The 22924-nt window shown below is 36.2% G+C and overlaps 1 protein-coding gene across 7 annotated transcripts in view; it reads right to left on the bottom strand.

Moving 5' to 3' along the window:
• Positions 1-22924, bottom strand: part of Dscam3 (Down syndrome cell adhesion molecule 3) — a 296098-nt gene that overhangs the window by 49440 nt on the left and 223734 nt on the right. For all 7 annotated transcript variants that reach the window (XM_067763262.1, XM_067763261.1, XM_067763263.1 and 4 more), the window contains exons 15-22: positions 20992-21137; positions 19305-19440; positions 15740-15859; positions 10923-11075; positions 10304-10826; positions 9954-10164; positions 6848-7103; positions 3639-3782 (exon numbers count right to left, since the gene is read on the bottom strand). In XM_067763262.1, the coding sequence (XP_067619363.1) occupies positions 3639-3782; positions 6848-7103; positions 9954-10164; positions 10304-10826; positions 10923-11075; positions 15740-15859; positions 19305-19440; positions 20992-21137 (1689 nt within the window). The remainder of the gene's footprint in view (positions 1-3638; positions 3783-6847; positions 7104-9953; positions 10165-10303; positions 10827-10922; positions 11076-15739; positions 15860-19304; positions 19441-20991; positions 21138-22924) is intronic.

Genomic DNA, 22924 nt, shown 5'->3' with positions numbered 1-22924 from the left:
GTTTTGCCGGCGCTTATATAGGATCACGACACTGTGTGTCGTGGCAAATACACAACATCAAAAACCGTATTTTATTTTTTCAATTTTGAATAGCAACTGTCACAACAAAACAAATTATGGAAAGAAAAAATTTTAAACGAAAAAAAGTTGTTCACGATCCGGAGCTTTCATTTGCTATAGCAACGTTTCCTACACGAAATACACAAAATTTTGAACTCCCTTTATATACAAAGAAAATGTTTCAATTACTAATTCAACAAAAATGCTATATAATCTCAAGTGTTTAAAACATAAAAATCTCAAAATGTAATTTTGAAAGGAAATCCCTTTTTGCACACAAATCCTCAATTGAAATATTACCACAACTAAAAATTCCAAATGTATTTTGTTTTTATTACATATCTCGCAAAAACGCCAAAATTTATTTTAAAATAGTATTGCTTTAAAAACTGAATATGGAAGTTTCATGCCCATCTTATATCCTTGAGATTTTATGCTTGGATTAAAACATTTCAAAAAGCTCCCCTAAGAAGCTTCAAAAACTGGCCACGATATCACTTGCTGCCCTACAAATATCGAACTCCATAATGCTAAGTAAAACCTTGATATAAAAAAGAAGGTAGTTCCACTAAAAATTTGTTGATGTATTTGGAAATTTTTGTAGTTTCATAATGTTAGTTCTTTTGCTAAAATCGTTGCCATACCGTTACGTTACCGGCGAAATTGTGGTTTTCGGGATAGAAATTTCCTTCAGGAAGAAAACGCAATCGTCATCTGAGAAAATAATAATATGCTTTAGCACGATTTACATATGTGCATAAATATCATTTAAAAATACAGTAAACATGCAATTTTATTGAAAAATAGTGGATAATGACCCATATCTTTATGGCAGCTTGACCCCTAGCAAAAAAAAAAAATAAATACACGAAAAATACTGTTGTTCTAGCATGGCCCTATTATCATGCCTCTGCAGTGGATATTTCTCAAGGCATGTTGAGAAAAAATGTACCTTCAAAGGCTGCGGTGAGTGGTAGGTATTTAATTTGTTACGTTTGTGGCACGCCCCAAGGTGTCCTCTTGTACAATGGAGAAAAACTCTCTCATAACAAGTGGCTAACCTGCAGAGCTACAGAGCAATGTTCTCCCTTAAGAATGGTTTAACAATTTCTTCCCCAAGAGCTACGCTTGAATTAAACAATAAATAGAAAATGTGGACTTGTAGCCCATTTATCACCATTCAACTTCATAAAAATTGCGTTTAAGTAAGCTAAACTCTTTACAATTCGCGGTGTCGGTTTTTAAGGACCTCCTTTGGGTATTCAATTGACAAACGCGTATGTTTTGTCAACATGTTCTGAGAAAACGTACGGACACATAAGAAAGTCATATTCCCTTGCTTTGTATACTTCAATCGATGTTTCTTCCACCAAAGCAATTTTGGGGAGTTCGAAAAACGTATTAACAACCTTCTTTTCTAGGCTGATTAGCGAGTTGATGGTCCTTTGCCGTATGCAGATCCGGTACGTTCCGACCACCTCGGGAACGATTTGTTATGACCATATGGGACCATATGGCCCGGGGAGCTTTTGCCAGACTTCGTGGTGTATGGCGCGCTAACAACCTTCGAACTGAAACAAAAATAAAAATTTTTAACGCATTTGTGAAGTCTGTTTTGTTGTACGGCTCGGAAACTTGGCTCGTAACTGCTGAAACTAAAGTCAGGCCAGAGTCCTTCATTAACCGCTGCCTTAGAAATATAATTCAGATATGGTGGCCTAGAACGATATCGAACGAAGAGTTATGGAGGCTGACCAACCAAACCAGTGTACACATTGAAATACGGAAGCTTAAATATGGCTGGATAGGCCACACATTGCCCAAGCCATACGACGTTGCACATGCTGCTTTAACCTGGAATCCTCAAGGGCAATGATGCAGGGGCCGACCAAAGATGACTTGGAGGAGAATGGTTCTTCAGGAAACTGGCAAATCGTTTGACGAATTAAGGCAAATAGCACGAAATAGAGATAATTGGAAAACTTTTGTTGAACCCTTAAGCTCCTAATGGAGCATGGAATAATAATAATAAAAATATGGGACCTTCTAGGCCATCCCGCCCTCCCAGGAGGAGTTCGCGGTCGCCAGAGCCTCGGCTGTTAATGAAACAGAATTCGCCACGGATAGGTGAGGTTGACAATTGGGTTTGGAGAAGCTATATATTGCGCTGGCAACCCCTTGAATTTATTTGTTATTTTAGTCGCCTCTTACGACAGGCATACCTACCGCGGGTATATTCTAACCCCCTAATCCATTGGTGGGAAAGTAATTTAGTCGTATCCGTTAATATGAAATCCTCATACTACCTCCATTTTTTCAATCATAAGTGAAACTATATAACTAATATTTCCCAATCCATATTGCTTTTAACTTTTTTTTTTTAGTTGACGACAAAAAAGCCAAAATCGAAACTGCCCTAAAGAGAAATTTATCTCAGCTTACCCCATGTTCGACCATAAGAATAGCAAATATATGGAATAATATAAGCATATTTAAAATCGAAACAAAGTACTATAAATATTCATAAGGTTATACAATTGTAAAAGCAGATGTTTAAATATAATAATAACAATGAAACTAGCACTAAAGGAACAGAACGACTTACAATGTGTTCGATAGGAAAAATCAAATTGCATTATACAAAATTATTTTTATGTAACCATAATCAATAAAACCACATTTGTATTCCCAAATGCATTGAAATACAATACAAAATTAACTGCATAATATTATCATCACTACATACATACATACTTCATATTAACATCGATACAGAAATGTAAAATAACAAAGAGTTGCTGCTTATTAGGCCGGGTCGATTTGTGGGGAGGCAAAAAAATCGACCATTGCTTTGTGAAAATCATATTCTAGGGATCAAAGTAAGAAACTTTGCCGAAGGAACCATACCTCTAAAACGAATTCTGATGTCCCCCCCCCTTTGGGTCGTAGGGGCAAATATTGAAAAATCCCACTTTGAAATGCCTATGTTTTTTCCTTTTGGAGTTTATTTTTCTCTTTAGAAATTTATTTAGTCAGAACATATGTAAATGAAAAAATGAATTTAACTTAGTAATAGAAAAGAAATTAAAAAAAAATTATTAGAAATTAGCGTTTTTACAACCCCCTTTTAAAACCAAGGCATCACTGTGATGCATTTGCATGTCGTAAACATAGTTGTGTGGGTTTTTTATTCAACCGTTTTAAAAAATGAAGGTATCACTGTGACGCAATTGCAGATCGTAAAATTGCTTGTGTTGTTTTTTTAAGCCACCACAAGACACAGCAGGTAGAATTGAAATTGCCCCTACCCAAAAGTTCGACCCAAAGGGGGGGACATCAGAATTCGTTTTAGAGGCATGGTTCCTTCGGCAAGGTTTCTTATTTTGATCCCTCGAATACGATTTCAACAGAGCAATGAGCGATTTTTAAATCGACCCGCCCTACTGCTTATGTATATGAAAACTTCTTTCTATGTATCATACTAAATATCAAATGAGACAGTGGCAAGGGAATTGCTTGATATTAGTGTAAACTTAAGTGGTAAATGCACAAGCTATATTTGTGGTATTGGAACTCACTTTGATTCACAATTGGGCGATATAAAATTTTATAGCCTTGAATTATGCCACCATGAAATTGCAATGGCGGCTCCAGCCATGATATCTTCAGACTCTGCGACGACAATGCGGTACAGTTGACATGTTGCGGTGGTGCTTCGGGCACTAAAAAAAAATAGAAAGAAAAACAAGCGAAAAATATAGAAAAGTTAAAACACAAACACATTAAAAGTTGTAGTAACAAGTAATAGTCATTGCTTTAGTTTGTGTTGTAGGTAGTTAAAATCGTAAGAGGTGGAGTAGAGTGCGACGTGGGAGACAATTTCAGCATATTGTGAGTAGCCTTACAGATAGTAGGAGTTCTAGTTAGCACCGCTTTGTTGGTAGAGTGTTTACTTGTTAAAAGGCACACTTAAGAATTTTACGCTCTCTTTATAGCTGTCTGTACTTAATAGAAGGAATATTGTAATCTCAACAAAATGTACTCTACCTAATGTATCTATGTGCATTAAGACGATACTTGCTGCAGCTGCTGTTCGAGCGCGCACATTAGTGTTGGGTGGTGAGCATGAACATTAAGGTGCTCCTTACAAATCAAATAAATGACTTTTTCCAGTCACACGATTTCACACAGTAAAACTTGCTACATATAAATGTTGGTGCCGATTGGAGACGATTAAGGGATGTCGCTGAGTAGTCAAAATTAATATTGCTCTATGAAGACTCAAAATTTTTAGAATTTGTATACCTTTCATGAACATGAAATGGTATATTAACTTTGGCCTGATGTTTGCAACGTTCAGAAACATAGAAGATAGACTCACCATTAAGTATACCGAATTGATCGGGCGACGAACTGAGTTGATATAGCCATGTCCCTCTGTCCGTCCGTCCGTCCGTCAATCTGTTTGAACGCAAACTAATCACTTAAATTTTGAGATATCTCAATGAAATTAGGCACAAGGATGTATTTTTGTATTATATGAGACATTTGTCGGATCCGGTAGGATCGGACAACTATAAGATATATCTCCCATACAACCGTTCGTTCAGATAAGACGATTTTGGTCATTCCTGGCGCAATTTAGAAAGTATAAACGTGGAACTCGGTGATATATATTTTAATATATCATGGAAGATTTTTTGAAAAAATCACTTTGATCGGAGCTATATATAGTATATGTCCCATTCAACCGATCGTTTTTTGCCATTTCTTATTTTATATTTATCTTAAACAACGTTTAGATATGTACATCTATATATTTCTTATCTTAGACATCCGATTATTTGGAGATTACGAACGGGATAAGATTATTGTTCAGCCCCATTCATGAAAGGTATGAAGTCTTCGGCACAGCCGAAGACAGTCCCGTCCTTACTTTTGGAAACACAAAAACTTAAAACAATTTTTTTGTTTTTTAAAACTCAAATTCAGTAATACTATAGTTGACGATATACAAGGCAAACTGTCATTTGTGTTATATAGAGATGCAAACTCAGATTGCCCTATGAAGACTCAGTACATTAAAACCTAAATGTGTTCATAGTGTTACCCGAACTTGTTTGACGAGCACAAAAGATCCCGTATCGAAGACTAGACAGAGGACTTTAGTCAAAAAATGTCCCCATCCTTCTAGAAAACACTAAAAGTTTTCTAGTACCCAGCTTAATTGTTCGTCGAAATTTGATAACTGTATTGCCCTGCTAGTTGGGAAGTTTACCCCCCAAGCAAGGTACTAAAACACAAAACGTGCTCAATAATTTCTTCCTGCAACTCGCACTTGCGACATCTGCAGTGATTTAATTACGACGCCTAGTTAATGAGAATGTTATGCCAGAAATGTATCCATCATTGCCCTCACGTCTCCTCCTTCTAGAGATAGGAGCGACTTTTCTAAGTATCGTATCGAAGTAACTGCAGATTATTTTACAGATTTTGCACACGCTCGGTTGAAACCACGACTTTCCTGCTTGAGATATCATATGTAGCTCTTACACCTTCTATAACAAATCTGCATACTCCCTTGGAAGGACGCGAGCCCCCGTAAAAGGACAAAGTTATTTGTGAGCATACATATATCTAAATTTTTACCTTTGAATACGAGTATGTCGTACTTGCTGTGTATATATGCACTAGCCAAGTGAAAAAGGGGACTCCTCACATAAAAACAATTTCGTCAAAGCTGAAAACCCCCTTGAAAAGCCATGATCTATTAACTAACTAGGTCTTGTTGGAAATTACTCGATTTTTTTTTTCGGCCTAACCAACTAGCTTTTTCTAGACCTGAAAATTTGATTTGACATTATTTATTGATGCCCAGTTTCTACGATCTTCTTACCGGAACGGCACTGTATACCATACACTGTCCCGATTCCATTAGTTTGATTCCACCGGATTATGCGTGTATGGTATCTTACGACCCCCCCCCCTCCCCCCCATCCCTACTGGGGTTCTAAGATCTCTACCGAAGCACAGGCTAACATATTTTTAAAAGCAGTGCAATATAACAGTTTCGTCTTTAAAATAGAATATTGTGAGTACTTGATCTATCAAATAATTAAAAAATGTAAACAACTACCTATCTACTTGAGCGAACACCTCTCTTGGTCGGACAAAAGTAAATGTCCGCCTAAGGCAGGTATCACGAACGCAAAACATTCAACCAAAACAGTGGTTTTCAAACTTCTTGAAGTTGCGACCCAAAAATAGTCTCCAGGAAATCTGGCGAAACACCATTTTCAAAAAAACAGTTTGAGCTGGAGCTGCAAAACATCGATGTTGAAATCGGTATACCTACATACGTTATTTCTTTTGCCGTTAAAAATAATTTTTTAATATAGAGTTTATTAAAAATATCGCCGAAAATATACGTTTTGGAGTTAACATGTTTTTTAGGTTGTTTTCAGTGAGTCTGTACGTTAATTCCACACCTTTCTTTTAAAATTTCGAGTTGGTGCGAATCATTGATAGCGCTACATGTGTGACAAAATATTTTTATTCAAGCAAAATAAAATTGGGGCAGGTTAATTTTTACTTCACGACCTTCGAGAAAGAGCGCCACGCCCCAACAAAGGGTCCATGGCCCTCAGTTTAAAAACCATTGATCTAAAGGATAGAAAGTGGCAAAATAAACAATAGTTTAAAGTGACACAAACAAAAACAAGCATAATATGTACTACTTACAGACAATGCAATAACAAAAGCAATAAACGCAACTCCCACTACTTACCACCCTCAGCTGTCGTGCCAAAGATAGCTGCACTCCATGGTCCTGAACCGAAGCTATTCAGTGCTCGCACAGTCACCGCATACCTGGTGTATTTACGCAAGCCGCGAATGGTTGCCTTTGTGGTTGCCCAACCACTTACAATCACCGACTTGAGTGAATTATTGACAACGCTAATGTAGTTGATGTTCTGTTTCTCTTCACTGCAGTTAACGGTATAACCGATAAGTTCACCATTCCATGATTCACGTGATGGTATCTGAAAAAGAAAAACACAAAAAAACAATAAAGCAAGAGAATGTCAAATGCAAGCAGAGAGACGGTATTTTATGGAGTAAGCAGTAGTTTATATGTAATTAGGTATATATGTATGTATTTGTGATATCATCACATGGTAAATGATAAGTTTCTGTTTGCCATATCACACATCTGTCAGTTATGGTTGCCTCACACACTCTTACAAAAATACACAAACACACTTAAATAAATGTTTATTTTATGCTAAGAATGCGGAGTCCTGTCGTGAGAATGGTGTTAAAACAAATCATTCAAACTATGTAAGGACAAGACAGAAAGCAGTGAGTGAGGTTTTTCATATACCCACACATACATATATACATAAATAAGCAGCACTAAAGTTTTAAGTGCTCTTGATGCTTTTTCCTTTCATGTGCACATAAATCAGTCACCGTTGTTAGGTGTTGAATTATTAATTTCGATAAAACCAAGAAGCTTAATAGAGGTGATGATTGCGCTTGAAGCGATGGTGTGACGCAAGTGTCCGGAAAAGTGGAAATGGCAATGAAAGTGTTTTCTTTACATATTTTTGTCCTATACGGCAGTGTTGACCTCATAAAAAATTAGGTTAATTGCGGTGTGCGTAAAGTTCTTGTTTACTTAATATTTTAAAGCGAGCAGGTGGGCGTTAATGAATAGTAAGATGTTGGAGCTTTTGAAACGAGTAAGTGTCCAGCGCAGGGGCCATAATTATTACGGACTTCATAATTAAAACCAATACTTAAAAATTTTCTCGTATTTTATATATCAACAATAAAATTTCCTTTAAGCTTCAATAATTATTGAATTCGATACAACCTCGATACCTTCAATTATCCAACATTCGATATAGAACATAAATACCACAATAACGTTGGTCTGAACCAAACGGACTAAAAAGGTATCACAAATCTAAACTTTAAATTACCTCAAGCAATCTTTCAGCAAGGAACTGGGACTTTTCGCCAAAAATCTCTCTCGGTTGATCATTTTTGATATAGACTGGGAGACGGAGGTAAATCCACTGCACAGAGATCTAAAAAGAATGTCTTGAAGCATACTCGACAGAATAGCCTAACTCTGCTCTGTAAAAATAATACTCCCATCCAACCGACGGACTGGGTGGCCGGGTTTGGTATCCAAACAAATTTTCAAGCAGCGTACAAAATTGCCTGTCAAAAATATATGAGGAAGTGGGATAAAAACCTTAGCGACTTAAGATCAAATCTCAGGAAGGTTTTCAATGAATATCACTCGAGGCTACACCTTCTAGAGTATCTGACCTACCTGAGAGAATATTAAAATGACGTACCCATTGCGCAGAAAAAATTCTGGCAACGCCATTTTGACTCGCCACGAGAGTTTCAGCAAGGCTTGGCAAAATGCTTGATAGCAATCATTCAAATAAAACGTTTGTGAATCGTCCTTATGTAGCTTGGGCAGGATCAAATTCTGAGACGCTGGACATCTTTATAGATGATCAATGCACGACCAAGGGGGTGTAGCGCATAACGTAGGAACAGCACATCAGGAAGCACTTGAAATTTTAATTGAAGAGATACTAGAAGAAGAGAAAGTTGCCTGGAAAATGAGGAGTATCTTGCCGTGCAAATAACTGTGGTTATAAAGCACTCTTGCTACTATATTACAGAAGACCCAGAAATTATTGGTTAAGGAAATAAAGAAAATGTTTAGTACGTGTATTCGTCATAAACATAATCGGACCACACGGATAAAACAGGTTGTCAAAAGGAAGGCAGTATAGGATGTGAGCTAGCCAATGATTTCAAACCAATAAGTCTAACGTCCTTCATCTTAAGAACACCCGATTTCCATTACTGGCACAACATGCGTATTTTAGATGAAAATCGGAAGAGACGTGTACGGCAGACGAAGTGGTACAAACAGCGTAGAAATTCCTTTCTTTATAAGCGATTTACTCTGGCTATGTTTGTTGACGTGGAGGTCCCCACAACAACGTTAAAGCTGACGTGATAGAATCTGCCTTCGGCATTGCGGGTATCTGCCTTAAACAATTGGATCTCTTCCCTCCTCTTCAGCAGCTACATATCAGCTGAGCTAGGCGAAGCAATAGCTAGTAAGCCGTTATTTAGAGGCACACCACAGGGCGGAGTGCACTCATCTCTGCTGTGGCTCATCACCATAAATGATATCCTAGCAAAATTCAACAAAAAGGCTGTGAAGACTATGGCAGGTGAGCATAGGAATGTGACCTTAGACTTATATTTTATAGACAGAATTACAACTCTTCACGAGGAAGAACAATCCAGCTGCCTTTAAGTTTAAAAAGTTAAACAGCCGGCAATTAACTTTATGAAATAGTTCCAAGTAATAACAATTAACTACAAAATGAACTGGGAAGCATGTATCGAGCAGCGGGTATTGAAAGCCTTTGCTGCGGTAGAAAGCTCTTCGAAGGAACTAGAATAGTACCTGCATCGAACTCGGGCAATAAAAGGGGTAACTTACATTTTCATTAGAGACGCTTAAAAAAAGATAGCAATGCATTCACTATAAAGAAGTCAAAAGACTGATAGTCGCGTCATGTCATCGTATTTTTTTGCCGGTTAATTCAGATTTAACATGACCCTTGCGTACTCTGCCGAACACCGAAGTAACATGCAATTTCTTTTTTCTTCCATCAAACATAACAAAAAATACTTCATATGCACTTTTACGCATATAATAACTAAGCACCTGTTAGCTACACCTATTACCCAAATACACGCTACCACTTCCGCTAACATATCCGCTTGCACACTACACATACAGAAACACACACACACACTCACTAAAATGATCATTCACTCACCTGCCATGTCACAATCAATTCACTTTCGCCACCAGTTTGTACTTGCACATTGGATGGTGCTTCGGTTGGTGCTTCTTCTTGCGTTTTCAATACAATCGGATCGGTGAATGAGCTCCGCTCGATTTCGTTGATTGCCTGCATGCGAATGAGAAAAGTGGTTGCTGGTGTCAGCCCAGCAACAATGGCGCTTTCGCGCAAATCGCTGTCATAACTGTCAATATGTACAAAAGGAACAAGAGGAAGAAAATAGATGAAAAAAAAAACACGTAGAAATAAATAACATGACAAAGTGTGTGAGTGCATTTATGCATGAAAATTTGTGCTTATTTTTGTGTTTTTTGAAAACTTACCTACGGCTAATACTCGTCGATGGTAGGGTAACATTGATAATATTTGGCCCACTCCAATCGCCACCCGACAAACCCAGCGCTGCATACGATTGCAAATATTTCAAAGGTTGATATTGAACCAAATAGCTCAACACAGGCGAATTGCCGTCAAAGGGACGACGCCATGACAGCTTAACAGTTCTAGAACTAACCTCGAATACCTCCAAATTGGATGGTGTATCAGGGCGTTCTTGTACCGCTAGGAAAATGACAAGCTCAGCGCGACCATACGGATTCTCTGCTATGCAACGATAAATGCCCGAATCTTGACGATCTGAACGCGCAATGGTTAGCTGTGAGTCGACACCTTTTTCCGTTTTCATTTCCGCAATACTAAAACGGAAATTATTCAGGTCAATGCGGCCGTTGTTGTATGTCCATGAGATGGTGATGGGTTCGTCGCCTTTAGCTTGGCATTCCAAGTTTATGGGGTCATTGCGGCGTGAAGAAACATTACGTGCGGCTTGTTCAAAGCGTGCGGGTTCTAAAGTGTGAAAATGTGATGAATGTAAAATAAAACAAGAGACTCATTAGTTGCAAAAGTGTTTTTTCAAGTCGTTAGAAGCGCTTAGTTACTCACCATTCACATTGATGTGTATGATTTTTTTCAAACCGGCGCCAATCCCATTAGTGGCCTGACACATGTAGTAACCCTCATCAATATCCGTGGCTAAGTTTAGTACGAGCGAGTTGTTGCGCATGCTGAGTGGCTTAAAGTCTTGCGAAATCTTGCCTGCAATTAAATATTTAAAGCGTTAATACAAATTGGTGTGTAGACTTCAGAATATGCAATCCTCGCACAACGATCGATCTGCCTTAGTAAGGGGGGCAAAATTAATAATTTCGAAAGTAACCTAATTACAGTTTTTATGACATGTGAAAAATATAACAACTGGCATAATCTAAATAAACAAGTATGGAAGTCTAAGTTCGGGTCTAACCGAACATTACATACTCAGCTGAGAGCTATGGAGACAAAATAAGGGAAAATCACCATGTAGGAAAATGAAACCAGGGTAACCCTGGAATGTGTTTGTATGACAAGGTTTTCAAATGGAAGGTATTAAAGAGTGTTTTAAAAGGGAGTGGGCCATATTTCTGTAGGTGGACGCTATTTCGAGATAACGCCATAAAGGTGGACCAGGGTTGACTAGAATTTGTTTGTACGATATGGGTACCAAATGAAAGGTGTCAACGAGTATTATAAACGAGTAGTATAAAAGGGAGTGGTGGTAGTTGTATATGTGAAGGCGTTTTCGAGATATTGACCAAATGTGGACCAGGGTGACCCAGAACATTATCTGTCGGGTACCGCTAATGTATTTATTTATGCAATACCACGAACAGTATTCCTGCCAATATTCGAAGGGCTTTTGATTTCGACCTGCAGAACTTTTTCATTTTCTTCTACTTAATATGGTAGGTGTCACACCCATTTTACAAAGTTTTTTCTAAAGTTATATTTTGCGTCAATAAACCAATCCAATTACCATGTTTCATCTCTTTTTTCATATTTGGTATAGAATTATGGCATTTTTTTCATTTTTCGTAATTTTCGTTATAGAAAAAGTGGGCGTGGTCATAGTCGGATTTCAGTCATTTTTTATACCAATACAAACTGAGTTCAGATAAGTACGTGGACTAAGTTTAGTGAAGATATATCGATTTTTGCTCAAATTATCGTGTTAACGGCCGAGCGGAAGGACAGACGGTCGACTATGTATAAAAACTGGGCGTGGCTTCAACCGATTTCGCCCTTTTTCACAGAAATAAGTTACCGTCCTAGAATTTAAGCCCCTACCAAATATCACAAGGATTGGTAAATCTTTGTTCGACTTATGACATTAAAATTATCCTAGACAAATTAAATGAAAACGGGCGGAGCCATGCCCATTTTGAAATTTTCTTTTATTTTTGTATTTTGTTGCACCATATCATTACTGGAGTCGAATGTTAACATAATTTACTTATATACCGTAAAGATATTAAATTTTTTGTTAAAATTTGACTTAAAAAAAATTTTTTTTAAGTGGGCGTGGTCGTTTTCCGATTTTTATTAAGCATATATATAGTTATAGGAGTAACGTTCCTGCCAAATTTCATTATAATATCTTCAACGACTGCCAAATTACAGCTTGCACAACTTTAAATTACTTTCTTTTAAAGGTGGGCGGTGCCACGCCCATTGTCCAAACTTTTACTAATTTTCTATTCTGCGTCATAAGTTCAACTCACCTACCAAGTTTCATTGCTTTGTCCGTCTTTGGTATTGAATTATCGCACTTTTTCGTTTTTTCGAAATTTTCGATATCGAAAAAGTGGGCGTGGTTATAGTCCGATATCGTTCATTTTAAATAGTGATCTGAGATGAGTGCCCAGGAACCTGCATACCAAATTTCATCAAGATATCTCAAATTTACTCAAGTTATCATGTTAACGGACAGACGGACGGACGGACGGACATGGCTCAATCAAATTTTTTTTGGATACTGATGATTTTGATATATGGAAGTCTATATCTATCTCGATTCCTTTATACCTGTACAACCAACCGTTATCCAATCAAAGTTAATATACTCTGTGACCTCTGCTCAACTGAGTATAAAAATTAATATGCGTTTGTTTACAAAAAATGTTTCTAAAAAAAAATAAAATTTAAATAAATTCTAAAGAAACAAAACAATTTTGTTTCTTTAAAAAAAATTTTGTACCCTTCATTTGAAATAAAAAAAAATATTTTTTAATTTAAGAACTAAAAAACATATATTTAAAAAATTTAATTTCTTAATTTAAATTTCGGCAAGGAAAAAGAAAAAAAAAACCATATTTTTTTAAATGATTCTTTTATTTTTAACTTTAAACACAATGAAACATAATTGTTCGATGTCTGCGTTATCACAATTTAATCGGGTTTTAGATTTTGATTTCGAGGAAAAACTATTGCAAAATTTTTCTTTAATCAGTTTCTCTATAGTCGAATTTAAATAAGATAATTTTAAATTTTTTCAAATTTTTCCGTTTTATTTCTAAATTTCCTTTAGAAGAGTTATTACGTATCTGAACTATCAGTTTTCTATTGGCTTTTCGAAAAGCGGAAATAATAACTTTATTAACTCAATAAAAAATTTTAAAGAATTTTTCTTGTTCAGAACTTTTTTTTAACTATAGAAACCTTTATGCATAAATAAAATTATACCATTCATATGAACATAGTAAAATATTTTCAATTACAATTTTTTAAATGAGTTTTGTTTTTAATAAATTTTTTTTACATAAAAAAAAAATTTAAAAATTTTACACATTCGTATGAACAAAATATTAAATATGTAAATATTCGGTATCTGAATTGTCAGCCTTCATTAAATTTTTTTCCGCTGCTTCAAGAGAATCTACGAATTGTACAAATTAAAAATGTTCTTTCTTGATAGCGTCATGTTTAAAAAGGAAATATTAATATCTTCAGTCCTTTGCGTTTAGTTTTCGAAATTTAGAAAAAATCTTAAAATTGATTTAATTTTTCGCTAGAATTTAAAAATTCATTTCTCAAAAAAGTTTTATTTAATATCATATAATGTTTGCGAAATTTGAAAAAAAAAAACTAAAAATCAAAAAAAAAAAAAAATTATATATAAGAATTTTTCATAACTGAAGCATTAATCTTCAAATAGGAAATTAAAAAAAATTTCGAACAAAATTTGTTTACTGTCTCAAATTTTCTAAAAAAAATCGTATGAACAAAATAAATAATTATTATAAGATCGTTGGTCTAATGGAAGACTAGGACGTTTTAATTCGAATGGGAGACTAACACGTTTCGTCTTATCGCGTGGAAGACTAACAAATTCATTAAGAAAAGCATAGTTTCAGATTTGCAGGATCATTCGAAAATTGTTTTCAAAGCTTTCCAAAAAACAAATTGTTATCAATGTTAATCAATACTTCGGAAACCATAGGTGGTACATTAAAAGATGAATGTTCGTTTTATTAGTTATATATTTTTCTAGATTTTTCATCTTGTTCAATTTTTTTTATAGAAATGACTGTTAAAAGAATATGACGGTGCAAAAGGAAATTTTTAATTGTCTGAACACATCAAGGAAATGCAAAATTCGCACTTTCCTACATTTAAAACTGTATTTCACGCCATAAGCACAGCAAATCGACCACTGTTCCTCAATGCTCCCATAATCCCTTCAACTTCTCATTTACTTTTTACCGCGCCATACTACAGCGCAAATAATCGCCCATCAATGCCAAAATGGCTTAATTAATATTCTAACATTCTGACATTAATTTATTTGCTTTGCTTCACACATTCTCTTTCGCTTAGATTTTTGTAAATTTTTTCACTTCTTTTAGTAATTTTTTTTTATCGATTATCTGTTTTTCTTTCTGCACCTTTATCCTTTTAATATACTTCCACTGAGTCCCTAGCCACGCCGCAACGCGCTCAACCCCAATATAACTTACGAACTCAAAGTTGCTGTCCATAAAACTTTAATGAACTCGCATTTCTGGATTAAGTTTACCACCTACGCTTTCGTTTCTTTTACTTCCTCAAAGCTCAATTTTTTTCATTTGGCTTGACTATTTTTTCTACAAACTGAAACAAAACTCTTGCAGCGCACAGCCGCTAGAGACTATGCAATATATCGACATATCCATATACATCAGTGGTGCACAAAACTGACAGAAGTTCGAATACAAACACAACTTTTTTTGTAGTAGTATGTGTTTTATGAAAATAGAATTCACGCATGAGAGGTTTACTGCTTGAAGTACAAGCCAAAACTGATTGATTGTCTGCTTTACTGAATCTCTGTCGCTGCATTCACACGACATATGTATATATGTGAACCCCGAATAGTTTCCCGAAGCTCTCGAGTGCACCACTGCCATACATAAACGTGTGTGCCTGAGTTTAAAGGTATATATGTACGTTGGGGTGGCCAAAAAAATTATAGTCTTATTCCAAGATGAACGTCATGATTCCAAGGATTTACAAAGATAAAATGGGAGGTTTTATAAAATAATAGTCAATTTGATGAACTCAGGGCCCGTAACGTGTTACAGCATTCGTGATCGAAATCAATTTTATAAATCGCATGGTTTGGAAATGGTAAATCAAATTATTATAATAATTTTAACAAATCTTTTGACAGTTTTATATTTATCGTTTGAGTGAAATTGCTTTTCGACACGTGATCGTATAACACGACACGGGCCCAGGAGTTTGACGAAATTTGTATCTTATACATTTTTGGCTCAACCGAGCATAAGTCCATAAAAGCAATACAATTACTAAGATATACTTCTATACCAAAGTCATACCATAATCCTCTTTGGTAATTTTTTATTTTTTTTTATCCTTATATCTACTACAAACTACATACTCACCCTGTCCTTTAAACCAGGTAATAGTTGGAATCGGATATCCTTCCGCCTCGCAATTTATCGATATTGTATTGCCAAGCATTATGGCCGTGTCCATTGGCTCTAACGCCCAGCGTGGCGCAACTAAATAAATGTAAGTTTCAGTCAAACCAAACAGCAGTCGTAAGTTGCAGAGAGCGCATTTAACGGTAAAAGCGCGCACACACATACACAAACAAGCATGTATGAAAGCAGCAAGCGTGGGAAATTGCGATAAGAAATACGGCGAGTGTGCGATGGGAAGCGTTGAGTTGTAATGCGCAGCGTTTGTAGCACCGTGTGATGTTGCAGACGAAAAGTTTTAAAGATACAAAGTAGAAAAGAAAACAACAAAATTAACAACAAAGCTATTACAGATATGTGCGTTTGGATGTATGTATGTATGTGAAAAGTTAGAGAATACTTCGAGTGCTCAGTGATTCGCTTAAGTTAAATAGGATTGGGTGTGAGTTTGTTGCTTGGAAGTTTAGCTGAGTTTAGCTGAATGGACGCTGGTTTTTTCTATATTTCAAGCCATCGAGTATTTCGAGTTAATTTAACCAAAAAAAAATCCATGGTTAAATATTTCTAAGTAAAGTAAAAGCAACTTAAGCACACATACTGACATTGTACATACACATTTTTATATAATTTGCTATATATGCAATTAACGTCGATAATGTTATTATCATTAAAGTTATTTTATACAAAAACTTCCTAATCGAACATTTTTCGACAGACCCTTTTCACAAGTTAACTTTCTAAATATCTCTGCACCATGCGCCGTCATGATAGCCGGTCCAAAATCTGGTTAAGTTTTGTTTTCAATTAATAACTTTGGTGCATAACATTATCGAACCAAATCCGCCTAAGGACTGCTTTTACCATCTCAAGTTGAGTTAAAATTTAAGTCGAGGATAGCAACACAGGGTGACCAGTCAGTGGCGTAACAATAGGGTGGCAGGGCTGGTAAAATGCCACGAGCTACAGATGGTATAATTGCCCAGTCCCCAATTAATTGGATAATTGTGAATATTTTGTAGAACAAATCCCCAAAATCTATTGGGAATTCACAAAAACCAAAAAAACAACAGGCTTTTGTTAAAATTTTTCGCTTGCACTTAACTGATATTCAATGTTTCAGTTAACATGGATGATGAAATGAGAATTTCGATGCTTATAGATAAAAGACTAACTGAAGATGATGGAAATGGGTCTAAAAGTCTTAAACTACAAATATACTTTCGATTTCAAAATAAACAACTTTCTTAAGAAGTTAATAATAGCAGAGCTTTGATGTTTGAATAGCTGCCACGTATGACAGATTATCGTTTATATAAAAAACTAAAAATCTAAAACTAAGCTGCTTGAGCTTATAGATATGCGCGCAAGGTGTATTTAATTTGATCGTAAGTTGAATTGTCGTTTTGATTCAACAATGCAGAGTGACAACTTACAGCAGCAATCAGAAAAATAGCAGTAACAATTTCTTGAATTCTTCTTTTTTTCATTTTGGTATTTAATAAAAAACGTCTACGAATTTTGTAACTGAAACTGTGCAAACCAATTCAACGTTTTCAAAAAAAAAAAACTAAACGAAAATTCGAAAAAAAAATTCAAAAATTTCGAACTTTTTTTGTTTGAGTTCTCTGATTTTATTTGTGAATGCAGTTTTTAAGCTCAATTAACTTTTGTCTGACAAAATGGAAGTAAGTGGTCTGTCAAAATGTTTCATTGATTTTTGACAAGAGGGTGGTTAGACTTTCTTCCATGTAAAATTAAAAAACAAAAACAACAACAATACCAATCGTCAAATACCAATAGTTTTGAGATTGTTTTCAGTTACAAAGTGCATCTGGAAAGGATGCTTGCATTGATGGGGATGTTCTGAACTAGATACCAGCATCTGTACACCCAGCATAATTCGGCCACATTGTTACTATCTGCGAAGCCTATGTCACGCACGAGCCCCTTCCCCATCTTTACCACCACTTTCCGGCACCAGTACAGAGGAGGCAAATGGTTTGTGCTAGCAACCATGTTACCTTGTGCACCGTTGGCCAATACAGAATATATACGTTTGCGCCATCTGGCCAGTGCAGTTCCTGTCTCGAACGATATCATTTTCGTAGAAGTTCGTGACTCAGCAAAGCTATCCCATGAAAGTTGATTTGTTGCACCGTGTTGTCAAGTGGTTGATCCTCCAGGCGATGCGAATCTTGAGGCAATAAGCATCTACATCCCCCTATTACCTGCTGCTCCAGTGGCTAACGACCTGATATTAATTCTCTATTGACAGCCAAAAATTGCAAAATTTCAGACGTTTCAGATAACCATGACGAACTGTGGATTTTCAATCTGCAAGCAGGTAGTGTGTAGTGGTGTTGGCGGGACAAAGAGACAATAAGACGGTCTGCGTGTAGGATAAATGTGTAATAATTAACCAGACACTTCAAAGGCAACGAAGGACTTATCAACCGATCAAAACTAGCATGCAATCACTTGTCTTCGGTGGATCGATAAGCGGATTATTCACATCTGAATGCCGCAATCTATGTCAGAGAACTTGACCTTGACTTGCGACAAGAAGACCATGGCGATTTTCGAGTCAGGATATTTTGCGCACCGTGCAGCTTATGGGTAAACACAAGCGAGCGAAACCAAACACGAAACAAGACAGGTCTTTAAACTGAAGAAAATGCATTGCAATTTTTTCTGAGAAATAAGTTATTCGGAAAGCCTTCCTCTTTATTTTCTTGTAGCGATAAGCAGGCTTGCTGAAGGTATTAGGGAGTTCTTTTTATCGTTTTGGTTCTTTGCCGGATATAAAGTAAGTCGGAAAGGAGCACTATTAAAATATTTACCCCACCACATGGGGAACGATTTGATATAATCACGTTTAACCTTCTAGTTCATCCACCCAAATTGAGTGCTGATTTCTTAAATTTTGTCTACAAATTGAAGGACCTCCATGTTATATGCAGATTTTAAACAGCATCTGCTTAGCAGATGATATTTACTGACTAGTTTTTCATAACAGAGGTACGCCTAAAGGGCTTGCCAAAATATTGCTGAGGGTCGACCCTTCATAATAGTGATAGTAGTACTCACTTCGCTGGAGTTAGGGATCTTTGGTCTAACTACCAGCTCACTACTACTACACCTCGGCGCGCGCTCTTTAGGAAACGACCTGCTAAATTTTTGCATGCTTCTGGGAAGGTTTAAGGTTGCCATGTTTAAGTTACAGAAATTCTTAATTCGACAGCTATTGATATATTACAAAGGAGTCCGCCTTCTACTTTTATTTTTTGTTTCCTATAGACTTCAGATTGTATATTTTAAATTGAAATTAATTTCAGCAGCGCAAGTTAAAGAAATTTTTTTAAAAGACTAAAAAACCATTAGTTGAAGAATATTAAGCTCTTTGATGCATGTACATATATTTGTTTATGTGTTTGGTCGTTATTTTTGCACATCCATACGAAAAAAAGTGTTGCATTTTGTGCCAACAAGCTTTTGAAATTACAACGCCTCACACACGGTTACTTACCTCTAACTTGTAATTCGGCTGTGTAATTCACCTTGGCTGCCGCATTACTGGCATAACAAGTATATTTACCGCTATGTTTGGCACTGATATCCTTGAAAACCAGCAACGAATAGAATTCCTCCTTTTTCTCGGTAATCTGCAAAATTGAAAAGAAAACAAAATCAAAGCAACAAAAAAACTTAAGCGCACCAAGTTTCGGCACATAGAACAAGTGACTATTAGTCTGTGTTTCTTGCTATCACAAGTTTTTCTCCTTTTCAGCCAATTTTTATACTCAGCGTGCTTCGCACACAGAGTATACTAACTTTGATTGGATAAGGGTTGGCTCTACAGGTATAAAGGAATCGAGATAGTTATAGACTTCCATATATCAAAATCATCAGTATCGAAAAAAAATTTTATTGAGCCATGTCCGGCCGTCCGTCCGTCCGTCTGTCCGTTAACACGATAACTTGAGTAAATATTGAGATATCTTCACCAAATTTGGTACGCGAGCTTATCTAGACCCAGAATATATTGGTATTGAAAATGAGCGAAATCGGATGATAACCACGCCCACTTTTTATATATATAACATTTTGGAAAACACAAAAAACCTGATTATTTAGAAAATAATACACCTAGAATGCTGAAATTTGACATGTAGATTGATATTGAGACTCTTGATAAAAATTTGAAAAAAATTTAAAAAACGGGCGTGACACCGCCCACTTGTGATAAAATCATTTTTACAAATATTATTAATCATAAATCAGAAATCGTTAAACCTATCATAACAAAATTTGGCAGAGAAGTTGCCATTACTATAGGGAATGTTTTGAAGAAAAATTAACGAAATCGGTTAGGGACCACGCCCACTTTTATGTAAAAGATTTTTAAAAGGGTTGTGGACGAATAAAATAAGCTATATCTCTGCAAAAAAGAGCTTCATAACAATGGTATTTCATTTCCCAAGTGCATTTATAACAATAAATAGGAAAAATTTCAAATTTAAAAAAATGGGCGTGACACCGCCCCTTTTATGACTAAGCAATTTTCTATGTTTCGGGAGCCATAAATCGCAGAAAAATTTACATATCGTAACATAATTGGGTACACATATTTTCTTTATAGCAGAAAATATTTGTAGTAAACATGGACGGGATCTGTTAAAGACCACGGCAACTTAGATATAAAACAAGTTTAAAACGGTCGTAGACTAGAATAATAAGCTATAACTTAGCAAAAAATAATTTTGAAGCAACATTTTTCGACATTTTTTTTTTAAACGGGCGGTGCCTCGTGTTATGAAGAAAAGTTATTTATCTGAAATGAAATGTGCAATTGAAGCTCACGCTGAGTATATAATGTTCGGTTACACCCGAACACCCCGGACACCTTTACTTGTTAGTCGTCGATTTTTGTTAATTTTCCGCTTAAAATAACTTCGACATTTTGTTTTGAAACTTCATCAATCCACTTGCAAATACACCTGCTTGCGTATTTATGTATGTATTGTAAACATATCTACGTACATATACATAAGCCTTATTACTTTTCATTCTTCCAAACAACTTTTTGTTGATTCACTACAACTCACTACAGATGAACTTAAACTTTTTTCTATTCTTTCTTAACCCTCTCTGCTTTGAAAGTTCTTTTTTGTTCACTATGGTAGCTCACGAGCTCAATAGATTCATCAACTTACCTGTAAACTTGTCGGTATTGACATGTCGTCCTTTTTCCAGCTGAAATAGATTGGCATATCACCCGATGAAACAGCGCAAGTTATTTGTGCACGTCCACCCTCTTGCAGGTTCTTTGGAAACTTGAACGGCTCAATGACAGGTGGACCTAAGGGTGCAAGTAAAATAGAAAAGAAATTTGATCAGCAATGTGAAAGTCGTGGTACTTTAAAATTTCTTTTTTCAATTTTGCTGCTCAATAAGCTCAACTTCATTTCACTTACAGCAAAAAAAAAAAACAAAAGTTCAAATAGGGCAATGTTGAGAAATCAAGCTTTAAAGTTCACCGCTCTCTAGTTCATTACAAGTTTGCATTTAACAGGCTAGGTGATTTTGACTATTTCCTGGTAGGTTACTTAACTTTTCTTAGAGGCTTCGAAACTAATATGCGACGAATGTAGCTAACACAAGTTTTGTTACGGCTACAAAGGAGGAGGTCATCGCTTCACCTTGGTGAATATGATACTCTCTGATCACTGACATATCTAGATTCAAGATAAATAATTAATTCGTCGTGAAATATCTTTTAGAAAATATAAAGGTGTTTATTGAACTTTAAATATAACAAACTGGCGAAGCAATTCCTTATCTGATACTTCTCAAGTTACTCTGGTGGAAGCTCTCAGCCCAGTAAGCATTGGCGCCTTTCAACAGTCCTATTCGCTTAAAATTGATGGCAAACTACTTGGTGAGCGAAATCTCTGAACCACCTTAGAAGTCTCAGCAAAAGACTATGCAATAAAGACTGGAGGAGTGAGCTACAAGGTCAGGATGGTAATATTTAAGTCAGTAGCCAAAAAATACATGCTGAATTCATGTGGACACATCACAGTAACGAGTCCATGAATGGTGGCTGGGCAAGGAGTGGCGAGAAATCCCTCAAGCTTCTTTTGGACAACTATTTTCCTGGTGTTCGCCCTCACCATCAACGTTAGGGACTGTAGGCTTTACAGAAATGCCTGTCGTCCAATCAGATTCCGTTGGCTAATAATTCTTTGAAACTTTTGAAATACAAATGTATTTTAGCCTAAATGGCATTATATCTTCGGAAATTTTAAGTTCATTGGAGACTTTCTGTCGCTGGTTGTCTATCATATACAATAATTTCCTTAAACTGGGGGTTATAGTGCTGTTTTGGGATATGCTCAAGGCCTACTTTATTCAGGCGGTAAGAAAAATATTTCAGACAATTTAGTCTTCCATAGTTTCTCCTAAAACGGATCAATCATTATAAATTACGTTTGAGACTGATGTATATGAAACACATAGAGGGATCGATAGGGCACGAAGAATTTGATCTTTGCACCCTTCCAAGAACGTCTAAAAATGTTTTGTCTGGGTTCATGTAAAGGCTGTAGGTTAGTCGTAGAACAGGAAGGGGTAAAGATAGCGTGACGAGGACAGAGAAACTTAGATTAAAGGGGGTGTGACCAGGGCAGAGAGAAGGACAGGCACAATGAGCGGAACAGACTGAGGATGAGAGAGAGAGAGAAGTAAAGGGAAAGCGAGATGTTGAGGGACAGAAGCTGGATGAGAACAGGACACGGAAAGACAGGAGGAGAAGGAGTGGAAATGAAGAGGAGAGGGATAGAGATTGAGAGAGAGAGAGAGAGAGAGAGAGGAAAAGAGATTTTCAGAGGGACAGGAGGGCAAAAAGGCGTGAAGACGGTTTGGAAAGAAGAGCAGGTGGTAGAAAGAGGGCATGGGAAAAAAGACATTGTGAGAGGCAGGTCTAAGCACACGAAAAAGAAAAGGCAGAAAAAAGGAAGTGGGAGGATTTGAGAGTGCAGTAATCATAAGCTATACGAAATAAACAGAATGTTTGAAATAAATAGTTTTTATACGACAGCAACAAGCATGGGTAAGGGGTAGTTTTATATTTAGTTATCGATTCAC

The sequence above is a fragment of the Eurosta solidaginis genome, chromosome 1, assembly GCF_040869045.1.
Source record: "Eurosta solidaginis isolate ZX-2024a chromosome 1, ASM4086904v1, whole genome shotgun sequence".
NCBI lineage: Eukaryota > Metazoa > Arthropoda > Insecta > Diptera > Tephritidae > Eurosta > Eurosta solidaginis.
The sequence above is the reverse complement of the archived record's forward strand: the minus strand, read 5'-3'. Positions and strand labels throughout refer to the sequence as shown.